This window comes from Malaclemys terrapin, chromosome 23 (genome assembly GCF_027887155.1).
Source record: "Malaclemys terrapin pileata isolate rMalTer1 chromosome 23, rMalTer1.hap1, whole genome shotgun sequence".
In the NCBI taxonomy this organism is placed as follows: Eukaryota; Metazoa; Chordata; order Testudines; family Emydidae; genus Malaclemys; species Malaclemys terrapin.
In genome coordinates this window covers 10,469,753-10,486,536 of record NC_071527.1, presented here as the reverse complement: position 1 = coordinate 10,486,536, position 16,784 = coordinate 10,469,753, and the positions used below count along the sequence as shown (strand labels likewise).

Genomic DNA, 16,784 nt, shown 5'->3' with positions numbered 1-16,784 from the left:
GTGGAGCTCGTCGTCTCTGGGCCTGTTGTTTGGGTCTGTTCTGAGTGAAGTATTGTGGTTGTTGATGGTTAAACAAGGTGTCTCATGACCTCTGGTATGATGTAAAGTGAGGGCATTTGTCAGGCGGTGGGTGTATGCCTAGTGTATGCGGTGTCGTTCAGGAGACCTTCATGGTATGGAAGACGTCGTCTGTTTGAGATGAGAATAGTTTATTCCTATCGAAGGGGATGTCCTCCACTTTTAGCTGTAGTTCTTTTGGAATTCCCGAAGCCTGCAACCATGATGTTCTTCTCAGAACCACTGCTGTTGCAGTTGTTTGGGCAGCTGTGTCTGCTACATCCATTGAGGCTTGCAGCACTGTGCGGGCTATTAACTGACCCTCGTTGATAATGGCATTGAGTTGAGGATGTTTATTCTTGGGGAAGTCTTCCATGAGCTCTTGTATTTTACTATAGTTAAAGTAGTCGTAATTCGCTAGTAGAGCAGAAGAGTTGGCAACTCTAAGCAGAAGGGTAGCTGACGAGTACTTTCCGCCCAAAGAGGTCCAGTCTCTTGTGTTCTTTATCTTGCGGTATGGAGCGGAAATGAGGCTGTTTACTGCACTGATTAGCAGCCTCTAGTACCAGAAAACAGGCTTGACGGTGTGAAAACAAAAATTCCATGCCTTTGGCTGGAATGAAATATTTTCTGCCAGCCTTTTTGCTGGTGGGTGGTGCCAATGCCGGTGTTTGCCATATTACCTCCGCAGGCTCCATTATAGCCTCATCCATGGGGAAGGCAATCTTGGTCGATGATGCCAGTTGTAAGATTTTTAACAACTTATGTTGTTTCTCCTGCACCTCATGTAAGGCAATTTCTTGGCTGTTTGCTATTCTTTTGAAGAGTTCTTGGAACTGTTTCAGGTCATCTGGTGTCATTGAGGTAGACAGTGTCACCGCTTTGTCTGGTGCAGAAGATGAGTGTGGGAGAGGTGGTGAATCATCCAGGTCTGCCTGAGATAGTATCTCTTCCTCTTTTATCTCTGTCTCAGGGGGGTCAGAGGTTTCTCTGTGTGGTAAGGATGGGTGTACTCTGAAACCTCTTGTTGCTGGGGAAGGGGGACCAGAATAGGGGTTCTGGTATGTGGACCAAGGACCCCATTATGGCCATTGAATGGGGTAAGGTGGTGTGACGGGTTGGATCACAGAAACACTCTTGGGAGCTGCCACCCGATGTGCCAAGACTACTTCTTTCCCTGTTTTCCCTGCCAGCTCAGGACTCCAGCACCCTGTCTTGCTGAACCAGACACTCCCGTCTGCTCCAATACAGACCCAGGATCTGAATTACTTGCCCCAAAGCTGCAGGTTTACCTGAAAACAGCTCACAGAAGTGTGCTTGTCTTTAACACTCAGATACCCAACTCCCAATGGGGTCTAAACCCAAATAAATCAGTTTTACCCTGTATAAAGCTTATACAGGGCAAACTCATAAATTGTTCGCCCTCTATAACACTGATAGAGAGATATGCACAGTTGTTTGCTCCGCCAGGTATCAATACATACTCTGAGTTAATTAATAAGTAAAAAAGTGATTTTATTAAATACAGAAAGTAGGATTTAAGTGATTCCAAGTAGTAACAGACAGAACAAAGTAAGTCACCAAGCAAAATAAAATAAAATGCACATATCTATGTCTAATCAAACTGAATACAGATAAGATCCTCACCAGTTCCAGAATGCTCCCTTTTATAGACTAATCTCTTTTTAGCCTGGGTCCAGCAATCACTCGCACCCCCTGTAGTTATTGTCCTTTGTTCCAGTTTCTTTCAACTATCCTGGAGGGTGGAGAGGCACTCTCTTTAGCCAGCTGAAGACAAAATGGAGGGGTCTTCCACGGGTTTAAATAGACTTTCTCTTGTGGGTGGAGACCCCCTGCCTCACTCCTATGCAAAGTCCAGCTCCAAGGGGGGAAGGGATAGCTCAGTGGTTTGAGCATTGGCCTGCTAAACCCAGGGTTGTGAGTTCAATCCTTGAGGGGGCCACTTAAGGATCTGGGGCAAAATCAGTACTTGGTCCTGCTAGTGAAGGCAGGGGGTGGGGCGGGGCTGGGCTGGACTTAACTCGACTCGACTCAATGACCTTTCAAGGTCCCTTCCAGTTCTAGGAGATCAGATATCTCCATTAATTAATTAAAAAATTTAAAATTAAAAAGAAGATGGAGTTCTGGAGTCACCTGGACAAGTTACATGTCCATGCATGACTCAGCCTTTACAGGCAGAAGACATTGTCCACATGGTATCTTGTAGGTCTCCAGGAAGACTTCTTATGTGGATTGGAGTATTCCAAGCTGCATTGTTCCCCAAGTATTTCCTGATCAGGTACTTAACCTGGCGAATTCCTTCCTAAAGAAGCTGACCAAATGCCTCACAAAGCTTACTTGGAAACCAAGCAAGTATACAGCCCATATTCTTACCCTCAAGTAGAAAATGATGTATGTGTACAAATAGGATGAATAGATACAGTAGACCAGAACCTTTACAGAGATACATTACATGGCACAGGCAGTACAAAACATATTCCAGTTATGTCATATTCCCATAAAGCCTTATGGGAGGTACTGTCACAGGTGGTAATGGGTAAGGCCAGTGCTGTTCATACCAGGGCTGTGAATGATCAGCGGGATGAGGCTTAGGCTTCACAGCATTCCATGTAGGTCTCATGGGATGGGGATGAATGTTGAGAGGAGAAGCCATTGTCCTGCACCTCTCCTTCCTCGCCACTATGCATGCAGAGTGGTGCAGGAGATGAAGGATGGTACCGTGCTATGTAGCTCGGGGAGTGTTCGGTGCCGAGCAGTGGTGACTGCAGTGCCGAAGAAACTGCTATGTCAGCAGGACGCAGGTCCTGCCTTGGGGTTGCAGTCAACCGTTGGAGCACTGACCGGTGTTGGATTCAGCTTGTTAGGCAGCAGCAAGTCTTGGGTCAGTGCCGGTGGGGGCAGCATTGATCATGATGCCACTGCCTGTGCCACGCTCTGCACCAGGGTAGTGGACTCCTGTGCATGCCCTTCCCCCGACCAAGTACTGTTGCGAGAAATCTACGATCTCCGGCGCAGGGACACACCAATACCTAGAGTGGAGCACCCACAGGGACACCACTCGAAGAAGAACCTCCAGCTAAAATAGCACAAACCCCCAATCCCAGAGCTAAAGTGGTAATTCCCTTAACTTTCAGCACTGTAGGGTCTATGACACACAATTGTGCAGTTCCGATTTGAACTACTGAAAGGCATTCACACACCTGCCCACAAATACCCACATGCACCCTAGCAAGTTCATTACTTTATCAAAGAAGGCACCATCTCATGCTGGTTCCCTGAACTCTGCTATCTATAGGGCAGAGGTCCCCAAACTGTGGGGTGCGCCCCCTATGGGGGCACAGAGGAACCTTTGGAGGGACATGACAGCACCACCCAGCCCCTCCCTACCCTGAGCTCTGCTCTGCTCCCACCGGTAGCCACATCCAGGACCGGCTCTAGGCACTAGCAAAACAAGCTGGTGCTTGGGGCGGCACATTTTTAGGGGCAGCATGGCCGGCGCCAGAATGCCGCCCCAAAAAATGTGCCCCGGCCGCCCTAGCTCATCTCCGCTGCTGCCGTTCGTGCACCACGGTGAGCGAAAGAGCTGATTCGCGCGCCGCTGCTCCCCCTCCCTCCTAGGCTTGAGAGCCTGGGGGGAGGAGGAAGAGCTGGGGATTTGGGGAAGGGTGGAGCTGAGGCGGGGCCGGGGGTGGGGTAAGAAAAAAACAGCGGGGGGCGGCCAAAATTATTTCTGCTTGGGGCGGCAAAAATCCTAGAGCCGGCCCTGGCCACATCTCTGACTTCCAGCCCCATGTCTGGCATCGTCCTGAGCTTCAGCATGGCTCCACTCCCAGCCCCAGCCCCTTGGGGCTCCATTCCCGGCCCAGGGCCGAGGCTGGAGGCAGGGGCGGGGCTGGGAGCAGAGCAGCACCTGGCCAAAGGCTCGGCTACTGGCCCTCACCGCAGCCCCGTTGCTGTGCTACTCCCATCCCCAGCCTTGGCCCCCTACCATGGCTCTGGCCCTACTCCTGGCCCCAGACACAACCCAGCTGCGGCCCAAGCCTCAGCCACCTTAACGCTGTCCGTTTCCTTTCCCCCCTGCCCCTGCCTTCCAATTATTCTTTCTGTAAAGGGTGAACCAGGCACAGTTATTACTTTAGAGCATTTTACATGATGAATCATAACCCAATCAGGTCTGGTGTGAACCCTATGTAACATCCTCCACCAAAACAGCACCCGTGTCAGGACTGAAGAAGCGCCCTCTCTTTCTCAGATAACTGTTTCTCAGTCCAGAAAGGCAACACAACTCAAATGCCCTGCAGGAGAGGCACCTTTTAAGTGACCAGCTGGAGCCCCAGCCACAGAGCAAAGTAAAAGGATCTACACTCACCTGTCTATGGCGCAGGGTGAAGTTCACAGGTTTGGAGAGGTTCATGAACCTCCCAGCTCCGACAGCCCCACTCACCACCCTGGAATTCAGGTGAAAATTCCTCAATTTCTCATCAGCCATTAGATCTCCCTCGTTGAGAAATCTCTTGTCAATTATGGAGTCCAGGGTGGAGTAAGAAATAAAAGCAACAGCCCCAGAATCTGAAAACATGAAATGATGCTTCATCATAGAGCCAGGGACACTGAGACAAAGAAAGAGCAAGCCAGGTGCCAAAGGTCACAGTGAGTCTGGGGCAGTGCTGGGAAAAGAATCCAGGAGTCCTGGCTAGCAGTTTGAGCTTTAACCACTAGAATATATTGCCTCCTCCCCCTTCTTCCACAGAAGTGCTTCTATGTTCCAAACATCTGGCATGCACTATGGGAGTGTGATTCCTAAAGTGCACTAACGTATATTAGAGCACACTAGGGAACTTTAGTGCACACAAGTAGGGTCTATACAGACCAATTAATAAACAGTACGTTAGTGCTCTTTAGAAATCATACCCCCATATTGTACATTATCCAGCTAGCTAGACAGCCCTACGTGAAAGGCACTGAGGTGAAGCCATAGTTTTTCTTCGTTAGGAGAGGCAGAGGGGTTGCTTAGTGAGGAGCCTTCCTTGGTGATATAGAATTAAGAACCAGTCCCAGTTAGGTCATACTGGCCTGAAAATTGTAGTAAAATTGGTATATATTATCCTGGTTCCATTCCAGAAAGTCACGCACATCAACCTAGGACCTAGCTGGGCTCATCATCAGGACATCATGTGTTGGGCCAACAGATCTCTGATCTTTCCATTCTCTGGACCAGTTCATATGCCTATCAAAGCTTTTCTCACCTGCCTGTCCCCCCACTTCTCGGTTTTCATGCTGCGGAACAACCAGGAATGAAGGGCTCTGCAGAGCTCAATGGCCTGAGAAACACTGGCTCAGCCAACAAGGTCCACACTAGTGTCAGGATAACAAAGGCAAGCAAGCCAGCCTGGGGCAAGAGGAAGGGGAGAACTAGGGCTGAGGTTTGGTGTCTAATTAAAGGGGTGAGTGCCTGGGAAGCACTAGGATGGTACCTTCTGTCGCTGCTCTGGTGACCGTATCACAGTGAATGTCCATTGTCTCCTCCTGAGCAATCAGCCTGAAGACCTCATCACAGGGACCTGCAGCCGGGACAACGAGGAGCGTCTCGATAGCTGGGGAGAGAAATGGCAAAGCCTCTTGCTGCAAGGGCAAGGCAGGTTCGGAGCTCCACTCTCTCGGAATCCCACCACCCCCTCCCCCTTTCTCCTCACCTCCATTTCTCTGTGTTTCCCTGAATCCCTCTGGCTGACCTATGATCTATCATCCGTGTGTCCCCATGAAGATGCCACTGTGCCAAGAGGCAGAAGGCAACTTCTCCCTGCTGCCTCACCTCTGCGCTTTAGCAGGGGAAGCAGCAGGATGGGGTATTGCTGGGGCAGGGAGTGAAAGGAGGACGCAATGGCAGCTGCCTGTGGCGACAGGAGATTGGCATTGCTTTTAAAACCCTCTCAGGCAGCTGCCATTGCTGCAAAGCCCCAGGGCTGCATTTATGAGTGGCGGGTAGCATAGGCCGGGGAAGGCTGTGCCTCTCCAAACAGCCTGCCTTGGACCCACACAGGCTCTGACCCCAGGTCCGCTCCTGCATGCTTCCAGTTCCCTTCCGGCTCTTCTGTGGCTGAGAGGCTGGGGCAGGCAGGCTGGGGCTGGTGCTCACAAGGCCCAGGGCTGGGGGTGCTGGCCCAGGGCCATGCCGTGTCATGCTGCCTGCCCATCCGCCCAGCTCTGGATTTGGGGACGCTCCGGCTTCCCAGCATTCCAGGGCTGGGGGTGCTCCCGCTGCGCTGCCCACCTGGCGCTCCAGGGCTGGGGTAGCACAGGGATGGGGGCGGGCTGCTCTGGGCTCCAGCCGAAGAGAGGGGGTGGAACGGGAGGGGTGGGGCCTTGGGCAGAGAGGGAGGGGCTGGGGGCTCGTCTCTCTCAATGGTTAGCCTCTCTCAATGGCTTGTTCACCTGCCGCCTATGGCTGGGTTATAAACCCTGAGAGAGGGGCAGCGAGGCTGCAGTGGTGTTCTGTATTGAAAAGAGTATAACCCCCTATCTCACAGCCACCACCAGGTGATGTGGGAGCCTCCCATCCTCCTCACCCATAGACTCTGTTGTCACATTCTGTTTCTTCATCTCCGGAGACGTCAAAGCAGCCGTCAGTGCAGCCAATTCCACACTCTGCAGGAGGAACGTCACGGCGGCGGCCACCTCCCTCTTGCTCTCGTTCCCACCAGCACTGAGGGTGGAGCTATTCAGGAAAGAACCAAAGGGGCCAGCAACTTCCTGGGATTGGGAAAGGAAACACCCTGAGAAGGAGGGAGGATTTCAGTGGTTCATGAGACACATTCTTCAGACTACCAGGGGAACAATGACCCCTCTTAGGGACATATGTGTTCATAGTGACCTTCCCCACCCAGAGGGACTGCAGCATTCTCAAAGAGGGAGCCCTTTACAGAGCGAGTGAGGCTACTGAGGCTTGCTCAGGACTCCACAGTAGGCTGAAGCCAGGGTAGGGCTAACGCCCTGTGTCATTCGCTCCTCATCCCTGGTCCCTTCAGTGTATGGGCCAGAGAACATTGCAACAAATCAGCAGGCATCTAGGTTCTCTCTGTGTTGCCCCTGGAAGCAATCTGGATCTTCCTAGGACCAGTGGGGACAGAACCCAGATCCCCTGCCACTTAAGATAGAGAGCATGCACATGTGCACACACACCCCTTTTCTGAAGAGCAGCTACAATTCCCCTCAAAGTGAGACTGCTATTCCAGTGCTCAAGGCATTTGGCAATAGAGCGCCCACACACATAGGGGCAGAACCTCTGACCTTCAGCGATACTGTTCTGTCCTGGGCACACATGGTCTCCAAATTCACTAAGGTTGAATTCACGAAGGAGCAAAATTCACTGTTGCTGCCCTGCAGAACAATCAGAGGAAATGGGTTATTTCTGAAAGCATGGAAACGCCACCCAAAAGTAAGGTTAATGGTTCTGCAGAGCGATGTTGCTTTGACCTATGGATGGCTGGGTGTCCCACTGGAATGCTACAGATTACGACATGTTAAGGCTGAGGCTAGGTCTACACTACCCGCCTGAATCGGCGGGTAGAAATCGACCTCTCGGGGATCGATTTATCGCGTCCCGTCGGGACACGACAATCGATCCCCGAATCGGCGCTCTTACTCCACCAGCGGAGGTGGGAGTAAGCGCCATCGACAGAAAGCCGCAGAAGTCAATTTTGCCGCCGTCCTCACAGCGGGGTAAGTCGGCTGCGATACGTCGAATTCAGCTACGCTATTCACGTAGCTGAATTTGCGTATCTTAAATCAACTCCCCCCTGTAGTGTAGATGTACCATAAGTGTGGTGAAGCCCACAGACATGCTGATATTTCACATAGTAATGAATTTCTCCTTCCCATCCTCACAGGGGTTTGTAAGGATTATTATCCTCCTTCTACATGTGGGGAACCGATGCACAGAGACACTGAGCAAATGGCCCAAAGTCACACAGTGAGTCTGAGGCAGAGATGGAATCAAACTCTGACTTCCTGTATCTCTGGCTGGTGCCTTAACTGCAGAACTCTGATGTATAGTGGGGGCATCACACACCTAAGCATGATACGGTCTAGTTTTCAAAAGCACCTGGTGTTCCACTAATTCTGCTCCCACTCCAGTCAGTGGTAAACCCTGGATAAGCTGAGAATTCTCAGCCTCAAAGTTTTCTGTGTCCTCTTTGTGAAAACCCTCAAAGCCCAAATAAACCCCTTCGATGTACCTGCAGAAAGACATCTTTGCACATCTCCAACTGCTCTTTTATATGTGGAGTCTCAGTCTGGTATTTAAATGTAACATCTAGCAACAGAAAGAGAGGCAGGACAATTACATCAGGTCAACATCTGCAGGGCTAAGGTTTTCAAAAGTGTCTCGTGATTTGAGACATCTTAAAAGGGCCCTGACTTTCAAAAGTGCTGAGCATTCACCCTCTGAAAATCAGGCTCCTTTAAGGTCTCAGGTTAGGCAACCAAAATCACAAGGCAATTTTGAAAATCTTGGCCTAAGTGACACACCTAAGCCCACACACACAGGGACTCTAGGACAGAGCTGGGAATGGAAGCTTGATCACTTGAGTCCTAGCCAAGCTCTTTAGGCACAAGGGCCATCCTTTCTTCCTACCAGAATACAAAGTTGATGATCTACTGAAACCCAGCAGGTGTTTTCTCCCTTTAACTCCATTGATCCCTTAAGCCCTGTCTATCTGACAACTTTCAATAGAGTCTCTAATCAGTTAGCAATACATTCGGCCCTAAAAGCCTGGTGTGTGTCCACACATCACCTGGTTAATACTCACTTATGCTTTACCTGTGTATCTCATTAATCAGTGTATATTATGTGTCCTCTAGGGGCTGGTCCACCAAGGGTCTGGTTCTGCTACAGCTCCTAGCTATGGGAGTTCATCCCTTAGCTCAAACAGTAGTGGGTCATGCAGTTACAAAGTCCTGGGTTTCATCTTTGGTGATAACCAAGATGACGGTTGTTACATCTATAGTCGAGACGTTTCCCTTCCCCAGAAGTGTTCTAACCCTGCTATTGTACTTCTAAAAGGCCGGAGTCTCATCAAGATATGTCTGCACTCGAAACACTAAAGTTGCGCAGCTGCAGCTGTGCCACTGTAGTGTAGACACTGACTACAGTGATGGAAGGATTCTTCCATTGCTGTAGTAAATCCACCTCTGAGAGCTGGTAGCTAGGACAAGAGAAGAATTCTTCTGTTGACCTAGTGTTGCCTACACTGAGGCTTAGGCTGGCTTATGCTTGACTGAAGTTTCAGGTATTGAGCAGGCCTCAGTTACACTAAAAGCCTTATGTTTCTCTGGCCTGGAAAAGGCGGTTAAAGTGGGTGTAAATGGCTCTGAGGAATGTTCCCTGTGGAGCATTCCCTCCACAGCTAGTGTGGAACTGGTAGAAGGGCCTTTACATGATCTTGGCTTCATATGCAAGGCAGATCAAAGATGTAGTCAGAATGCACCATGCTACAGCTACTTTCTGGTTCTCAGGGGCCATGGGAAGCAGAGGATAAAGTACAGCAGCCTTGCATGGTCCCAGAATGCATAGAGCACAAAGGTGGCTTAAAGCTACCTTTTCCTCCACCCTTTCTATTCCCTGCCAGAAGCACAGGAGTGGCATATGTAAGAATCAGGCACAAAATTCTCTTGGGTACCCAGAGGGCGTTACAACCAGGTGTAGCAGGGAAAGTGCAACAGTTCTTAAACCAATTCAGAACAGCTGGTGAGCATCTGCCTAACTGCATGAGCTGGGCTGAAACTAGTTGGGTGCAGCTAGCAACACAGGCACAATCTTAGTCCTGGACTACACCTACAACGTAGGTAGATCTAGCTATGTGAAAAATTCACACCCCTGAGAGACATAGTTAAGGTGTCCTGAGCCCAGTGTCGACACCATTAGGTTGACAGAAGAATTCTTCTATCAACCTAGATACCACCTCTCAGCAGGTGGATTAACTACAGTGACAGAAAAACTCCTTCCATCGCTGTACCAAGTGTCTACACTACAGTGCTACAGAGGCACAGCTGCAGCACCGTAGCTGTGCTGCTGTCACTGCTGGAGTATGGACACAGCCGAAGTAACTGTGGCTAGTGGTGGCCTAGGATGGCGTGTTGGGCCAAATTCTCAGCTGATGTAACTCAATGGAGCCCCATCAAAATCAATAGACTTTACACCAGGCCCACGGTTGCCTCCCTGGTTGTGACACTGTTTTCTTTGCAGCATGGACACAAACTATGGTCAAAATCAATTTAAAACCCATGCTACTCACCCTTCCTGCAGGAACCCGGAATCCCATAGCTGTCCATGGCGGCAATGCCAACACTCAGTAACGCAAATGGAGAGCTGGGATGTTCCACAGCATGGGATCTGATGGCAGGTGTAAGCATATGCATGCTCCAAACGAACTCAGTGCCAGGGACTCGGTTCCACACCACATCCCTTACAGGCTGATTGTCTAGGATGATGGCGCCAGTCTCTGATGTATTGGCCACCATCAAGGCAAAGTTCTCGAAGCCCTGCTGGGCATTTATAGAATACATCCGGCAGTAACTGTCAACATCTGGAACATTCATCAGGAAGGCATGGGAGGAATTAGGGAGAGGTGCACCCACACTGTAGAACACCACCTGGATGCCCACATTAGCAGAGATGAAGACTGGGATCGAGGGCTTGACCGGACGCTGGAGTACACTGCCTCCTGCTAGAGTAACAGTCTCTGCCTGTTCCCCTAGTTGATACAACACAGTTGTGCTCTGGGAAGCAGTGATGTAGACTATTTCATCTACTTTCTGCCAGGGTAAGGGAGGAATGATGTATGTTGTACCCCAGCTGCAAACTGGTAGGAGCTGCTCAAAGACATGGTTGCATTTTGTGCTAGTACAGAAACACACCTGGCCAACCAAGACAGCCACTGGCTTTTCTGAGACAATCCTGGTGCCAGACAGATCGGCTATGCCTTGTAACTGGTAGCCTTGGAAAGCAAGGAGTATAATTTTCAGTGTGTCACCAGTGGAGTAGACCCTTGTTCCATAACGTAACTTGCCTTTCACATGGACCGTCACAAGGTTGCGGTCTTCGTATGTCATAACAGAGAACTCTGGGTAACTATCTAAGGATTCTGTAGGGGGAGTAACTATGTAGTGTTCATTTCCCAAGCTGGAGACAGGATACAGCACAGTGGTCTCAGGGCTCACATGTTTGTTGCTGACAGACACTACTGAGATATCTTTGTCAGCCTTGACTAGGACCACCTTGGAGAACTTGATAACACCCTTAATTCCCACTGACTCTGGTAGGCTGACCCGCACCATCTCTCCCCGATTTACCATAATCTTCTTATCAAATGGGTAATTGGAGATGGAAACAGACACTGAAGTGAAGGCAAAGTAGCCAGTAATTTGCACTTCAACTTGACTAGAGTTCCCACAGTCGTCCATGTAGGAGGTGATGAATTCTCTTCCCATAGTCTCAGTCTGACATGTGCCTGCAAGGAAAAATAGCAATAAAACGTTGGAGGTGGAGAGAGATACTGGCAAGAGGTGGATAGAGTAAAAGGGACTGGATCAACTTTGTTCAAGGCAAAAATTAAGGCACAGTAAAAAAGAAAAGGAGCTTGAAAATTTTAATGCAGCTAGAAATTTTCCCCATTATATTTTTAATCTAAATTAAAATAATTTTTGTTAATAGTAAATATTATTTTAAATAATGAAGAAGCACAACTTAGGCAGCTTAGAACCCAACAAAAGACCTTGGAATCAAACACGAAGTTGGGGAATGTTCCAATCTGGATCAGAACTCTATGATTGTCCCTGATCTCTATAATAGTTCAGAACCAGAATCCTGGATCCAAACACTTATGGAAACACAGAAAATTTTCAGCTCCAGATGCTCACTTAATGATTTGGACTCAGCTCTAAGAATAATTGTTTGCCCTTCCCTAGCACCCTCTGTCTAAGCTCAAAACTCTTTACAGACAGACATTAAATAATTCTCAGTCCCACCAGGAAATGGGTTAATATTACAGTCCCCACTGCATTGAGGGGGAAACTAAGGGACATAGAGGGTTAGGAGCTTGCACAAAGTAACCCCACAAATCAGCAGTAGAACTAAGAATAGAACCCAGGTTTCCTGACTCTCAGTCTCTTGTGTTCTAACTGTTATAACCTACAACCCTTCCCAGCACTGGGAATAGAATCTTAGTGTGTTGGGTTGATGCCTTGGGCCTATTGGGCTGCGATAATATTAAAACCCTTTTGTACTGTTACAACATTAAACACATAAGTGTGGTTTGGGGTCTTGTGTCAAGTTATCACTGGCACCTTCTCCTGTTGCAACCACCACCATTAAATATATGTATATATACAGAGAGAGAGAGAGAGAACCTTTTATTAAACACATATAAGAAACAGATCAATAAAATTACAATTTTAAAAAGTTAAATAAAACTTTTATTTAATGAGTTTCCTTCATTTCCCTTTTAGTTATATAGGGCCAGATCCTCAGCTAGTGTAAATCAGTGTAGCACCACTGACTACAACAGACCTTTGCTGATTTACAACAGATGAGGATTCTGCCCATTACCCCCAGCTCACATCCCACTTGGCTCTTTATAGAGAGATCCAGAAACATCGCATCTCCCAACAAACATTTTATCCTCACTCCCAGAGCTCGCTCTCTCTGCCCTGAGTGGAAACAAAATTAAGGCCAAAAGTAAAATAGCTTCTTAAATTTCCACGAGCTGAGAATCTGGCTGTCTAGCTTCAGGCCCTTTAATAGGATCAGTGAGGGGAGATACTGTGAAATGCTGGGCCTCCTTCTCCTGTCCCTTACACCATATGTTGGCCATTGATTTCAGTGCATGTCTCCTGATTTACACTGATGTATGTGAGAAGAGAATCAGGCCCCTCATTCTTAGCCTCAATGGGAGATGGCAACAGGGCTAGATTTATGGGCAGGTGACCCAGACAACCACCTGGGGTGCCAGGTTTGGGGGGTGCCGGGCTCGGGGTGCGTTTTTTGTCGTTAGCGAAAAAAGGGAAACCAGAATGTTTGAAGTAAAATGTTTCAGGTATTCCATATGTGGATTCATTTTTCACTAGCCTCCTAGAATGTTCTGGACCTTTATAGGATCTCATGGAACCTCCCACGTTTTCTGAGAACTACATTTTCCTCCAGCCTCCTAGAATGTTGTCAGCCACGCTCTCGCGACTATATATGGAGCAGGGCATCACCTAGGGTTGGCAACTTTCTAATTTCACAAAATGGCACACCCTGGCCCTACCCTTTCCCCAAGGCCCTGCCCCCACTCACTCTACTTCCCCTCCCTCCATCGCTCGCTGTCCCCCGCCCTCACTCATTTTCAGTGGGCTGGGACAGGGGGTTGGGGTGCGGGAGGGGGTGAGGGCTCCATCTGGGGGTGCGGGCTCCAGGGTTGGGCCAGAAATCAGAGGTCCAGGGTGCAAGAGTGGGCTCCGGACTGAGGCAGGGGGTTGGGGTGCGGGAAGGGGTGTGGGCTCTGCCTGGGGGTGCTGGCTCTGGGGTGGAGCTGGGGATGAGGGGTTTGGGATGCAGTAGGGGGCTCCGGGCTAGGGCCAAAGGGTTTGGAGAGCAGGAGCAGGCTCAGGGTTGGGCCAGGGGGTGAGGGTCTGGGAGGGGGTTCAGGCTCTGGCTGAGGTTATGTTCTTGGGGGTGGGGCCAGGGATGAGGAGTTTGGGGTGCAGGAGGGGGCTCCAGGTTGGGGACAAGGGGTTTGGAGTGCGGGAGGAGGCTCAGGGGTAAGGCAGGGCATTGGAGTGTGGGAGGGGATGCGGGGTGCAGGCTCCAGGAGGGAGTTTGGGTGAGGAAGGGGGTTCTGACCTGGGGCAAAGGGTTGGGGTATGGGTGGGGGTGCAGGGTCTGGGAGGGAGTTAGAGTGCGGGAGGGGGTTCCAACATGGGGCAGTGGGTTCAGGGTATGGGCTCTGGCCAGGCAGCACTTACCTCACGCGGCTCCCTGCCTGCCCTGGCTCCGCGCTGCTCCTGGAAGTGGCCAACATGTTCAGCCCCTAGGCGGAGGAGCAGCCAGGTGGCTCTGCACAGTGTGCGCTGCCTGCACGAAACAGCTGCCACCCCCACAGCTTCCATGGGCCACAGTTCCCAGCCAATGGAAGCTGCGGAGCTGGCGCTGGGAGCAGCAGCAGCACTCGGAGCTTTGCTGATCGCCGCTGCGCTTAGGGGAGCTGCTTCCGGAGAGCTGCACAGAGCCAGGGCAGGCAGAGAGTTTGCCTTAGCCCCAATGCACCACCGAACAGACTTTTAATGGCGAGGTCAGCGGTGCTGTCCAGAGCCGCCAGGATCCCTTTAGGATTGGGCATTCCAGTCGAAAACCAGACGCCTGGCAACCCTAGTATCACCAGTTAGTCTTATGAGACAGGGATAAATCATGCATACAAATCATGCATCAAAGTCATGAAATGGGCTACAAATGAAATAAAAAATAAAGTATTTAAATGTTTAACAAATGGAGGGGAATGGGGGCACATGCCCTTTGGTCTAGGGCCGGCCCTGGCTGCCGGTCCTCAATGCCTCTCAGGATTTCGCTCCATTTGTAGGATTTCCCAGTGCTTCTAGTTTCTACATGAAATTGATCGTGATCTCAGTATTACAGAATTATATGTGGAAATTAGCAGCTTCTTAAAGGGGAAGCTGCCAAAAGGACAAACCCAGAATTACTGCTACTTCATTCTCCTTCGCTCCTTTCTGACAGACCTCCAGGAACTGCAGTCCAGTATATGAAGTCTCCAGCTACCACTTCCTGGGCCCACCTCTGGCTTTTCAGTATGGCCTAGTGACACTATTAAAAGACTTCTTAGTGGGACATGGCAGCAGAAAGAGGTTCTTGTCCACCATGGGACAGAGTATGAGCAGACTAAAACTAGAATACCCTAAGGAGTGACAGAGGGAGAAAGAGGGAGTGAATGGATAAATGAGCACAGAGAAGGAGGAATTATCCTTGACACCCAATCTTCCCTGTTTTCAAAATTCTGGGTTTTCCATTTAGGGCCTGTTTAGAACCTGAGGTGTATCCACCCCTTTGGGCATTCCGCTACTCCTAATGACCCAGTTGCAGTGAATCCCCACATTAGAGTCCAGATAATGCTCAAGCCAATACCGGCTTCATTGCAGACACTCTATATGGGACTCACTTATCATGGGCACAAAAACTTTACACAAGGCATTAAGTTTCATTAACCTGAGAACTTACCAATTGTGTTTGTCTTCTGGGCACTTGCTGGTGGTAGAAACCAGAACAGTCCAAGCAAGAAAAACACTTGAGAGAAGATGAACAAAATTGTTTAAAATCTAAGATATGGCAACAAACAACAGAGGGAGGATTCTAATAAAGGATTGTAAGCACCTTTGTATGAGTCTGACCCAAATCTCAGTTACACTGGTGTAAATTTGGAATGACTCCATTGGTTTACTTTTATTTGAGTTACCCTGGATTTATCCTGGGATTTAGGAGATCAGGATTAGGATCAGGGCATTGGACCTCATTAAACCACCAGGCTGCAGGCCTTGTCAAGGCCTACAAAGGGTACTGGGGCTGCAAAGGGGCAGCCCAGAGACAGGCAGAGGCAGCTGGTTCAAACCCCCCTTGCAAATGATGAGTGGTTTATAAACTGCAGTCTTCCCCAAGGTCCGGAAGGGACATGGGGGCCTGTGGCAAGCGAGACACTGGCCTGCAGAGAGCGCTCTCTGCTGGAATTGTTAATTCCCTGGATGACCAGCAGGAGGCACCGTGCTGGTGAGTCATCGCCCCGCCACACATAGGAATCATAAATCATTACCAAAATTCACACAATCACCACACAGGGCTTTCCCCCTTTGACCTTGTCATTTTGGGTTCTGTCAGATATAACCTTCTCCCATGCCCAGTGCTCAGCAAGGAAGCAAACACACGCCCTGAAGAGGGGCAAGATGCACAATAAGTTTGCAGGAGAGCATGTATCTTGAAATGAAATAATGGAGATATCCTATCTTATAGAACTGGAAGGAACCTCCAAAGGTCATCGAGTTCAGCCCCCTGCCTTCACTAGCAGGACCAAGTACTGATTTTGCCCCGGATTCCTAAGTGGCCCCCCTCAAGAATTGAATTTACAATTCTGGGTTTAGCAGGCCAATGCTCAAACCACTGAGCTATCCCTCCCCCCTAGTCTTGCTAATCTGTTTAACCAACAGTTGGTGCTCTTTGTCCACCTGTGAAGCCCAACTGGTCACAGAATGTCCATCTACACCGCACAGCAGCCCGCAGCAGCAAGGCTCAGAACCAGCTCGACAGACTCGGGCTCGTGCGACTGTGCTGAAAGTAGCTGTGTACACAGAGCTTCTAAGTTGTGGCTTGGACGGGAGGTCAGGGTCTAGGGAGCGGGATGGGCCTCAGCTGGTCCAAACCACAACTTAACAGTGCTGTCCACACACCTATTTTTATCATGGCAGCACAAGCCCGAGTCTGTCAAGGTGGGCTTGGAGGTTCTCTGCCACAGGCTGTGTAGATGTCCCCTGATAGGCCAGGGAACCTCTGAAGTACCTGAGGACAGAACCCTTCTAGCTTCCCCTCCCTGGCATCTCCAATAAGTTGCCAACTGGCTACTCCCAGCTATTCAGAGGATAGTGGCTTGCCTGCCACACTCTCCCATACATCA

General features: G+C 49.8%; 1 protein-coding gene across 1 annotated transcript in view; it reads right to left on the bottom strand.

Moving 5' to 3' along the window:
* The window catches only part of LOC128828450 (adhesion G protein-coupled receptor E3-like), a 57,896-nt gene extending 46,331 nt beyond the window's left edge, over window positions 1–11,565 (bottom strand). The window contains exons 1-6 of the mRNA XM_054013146.1: window positions 10,371–11,565; window positions 8,313–8,389; window positions 7,366–7,455; window positions 6,645–6,828; window positions 5,553–5,672; window positions 4,448–4,647 (exon numbers count right to left, since the gene is read on the bottom strand). Coding sequence (XP_053869121.1) covers window positions 4,448–4,647; window positions 5,553–5,672; window positions 6,645–6,828; window positions 7,366–7,455; window positions 8,313–8,389; window positions 10,371–11,565 — 1,866 coding nt within the window. The remainder of the gene's footprint in view (window positions 1–4,447; window positions 4,648–5,552; window positions 5,673–6,644; window positions 6,829–7,365; window positions 7,456–8,312; window positions 8,390–10,370) is intronic.
* Between the last annotated feature and the right edge of the window lie 5,219 nt (window positions 11,566–16,784).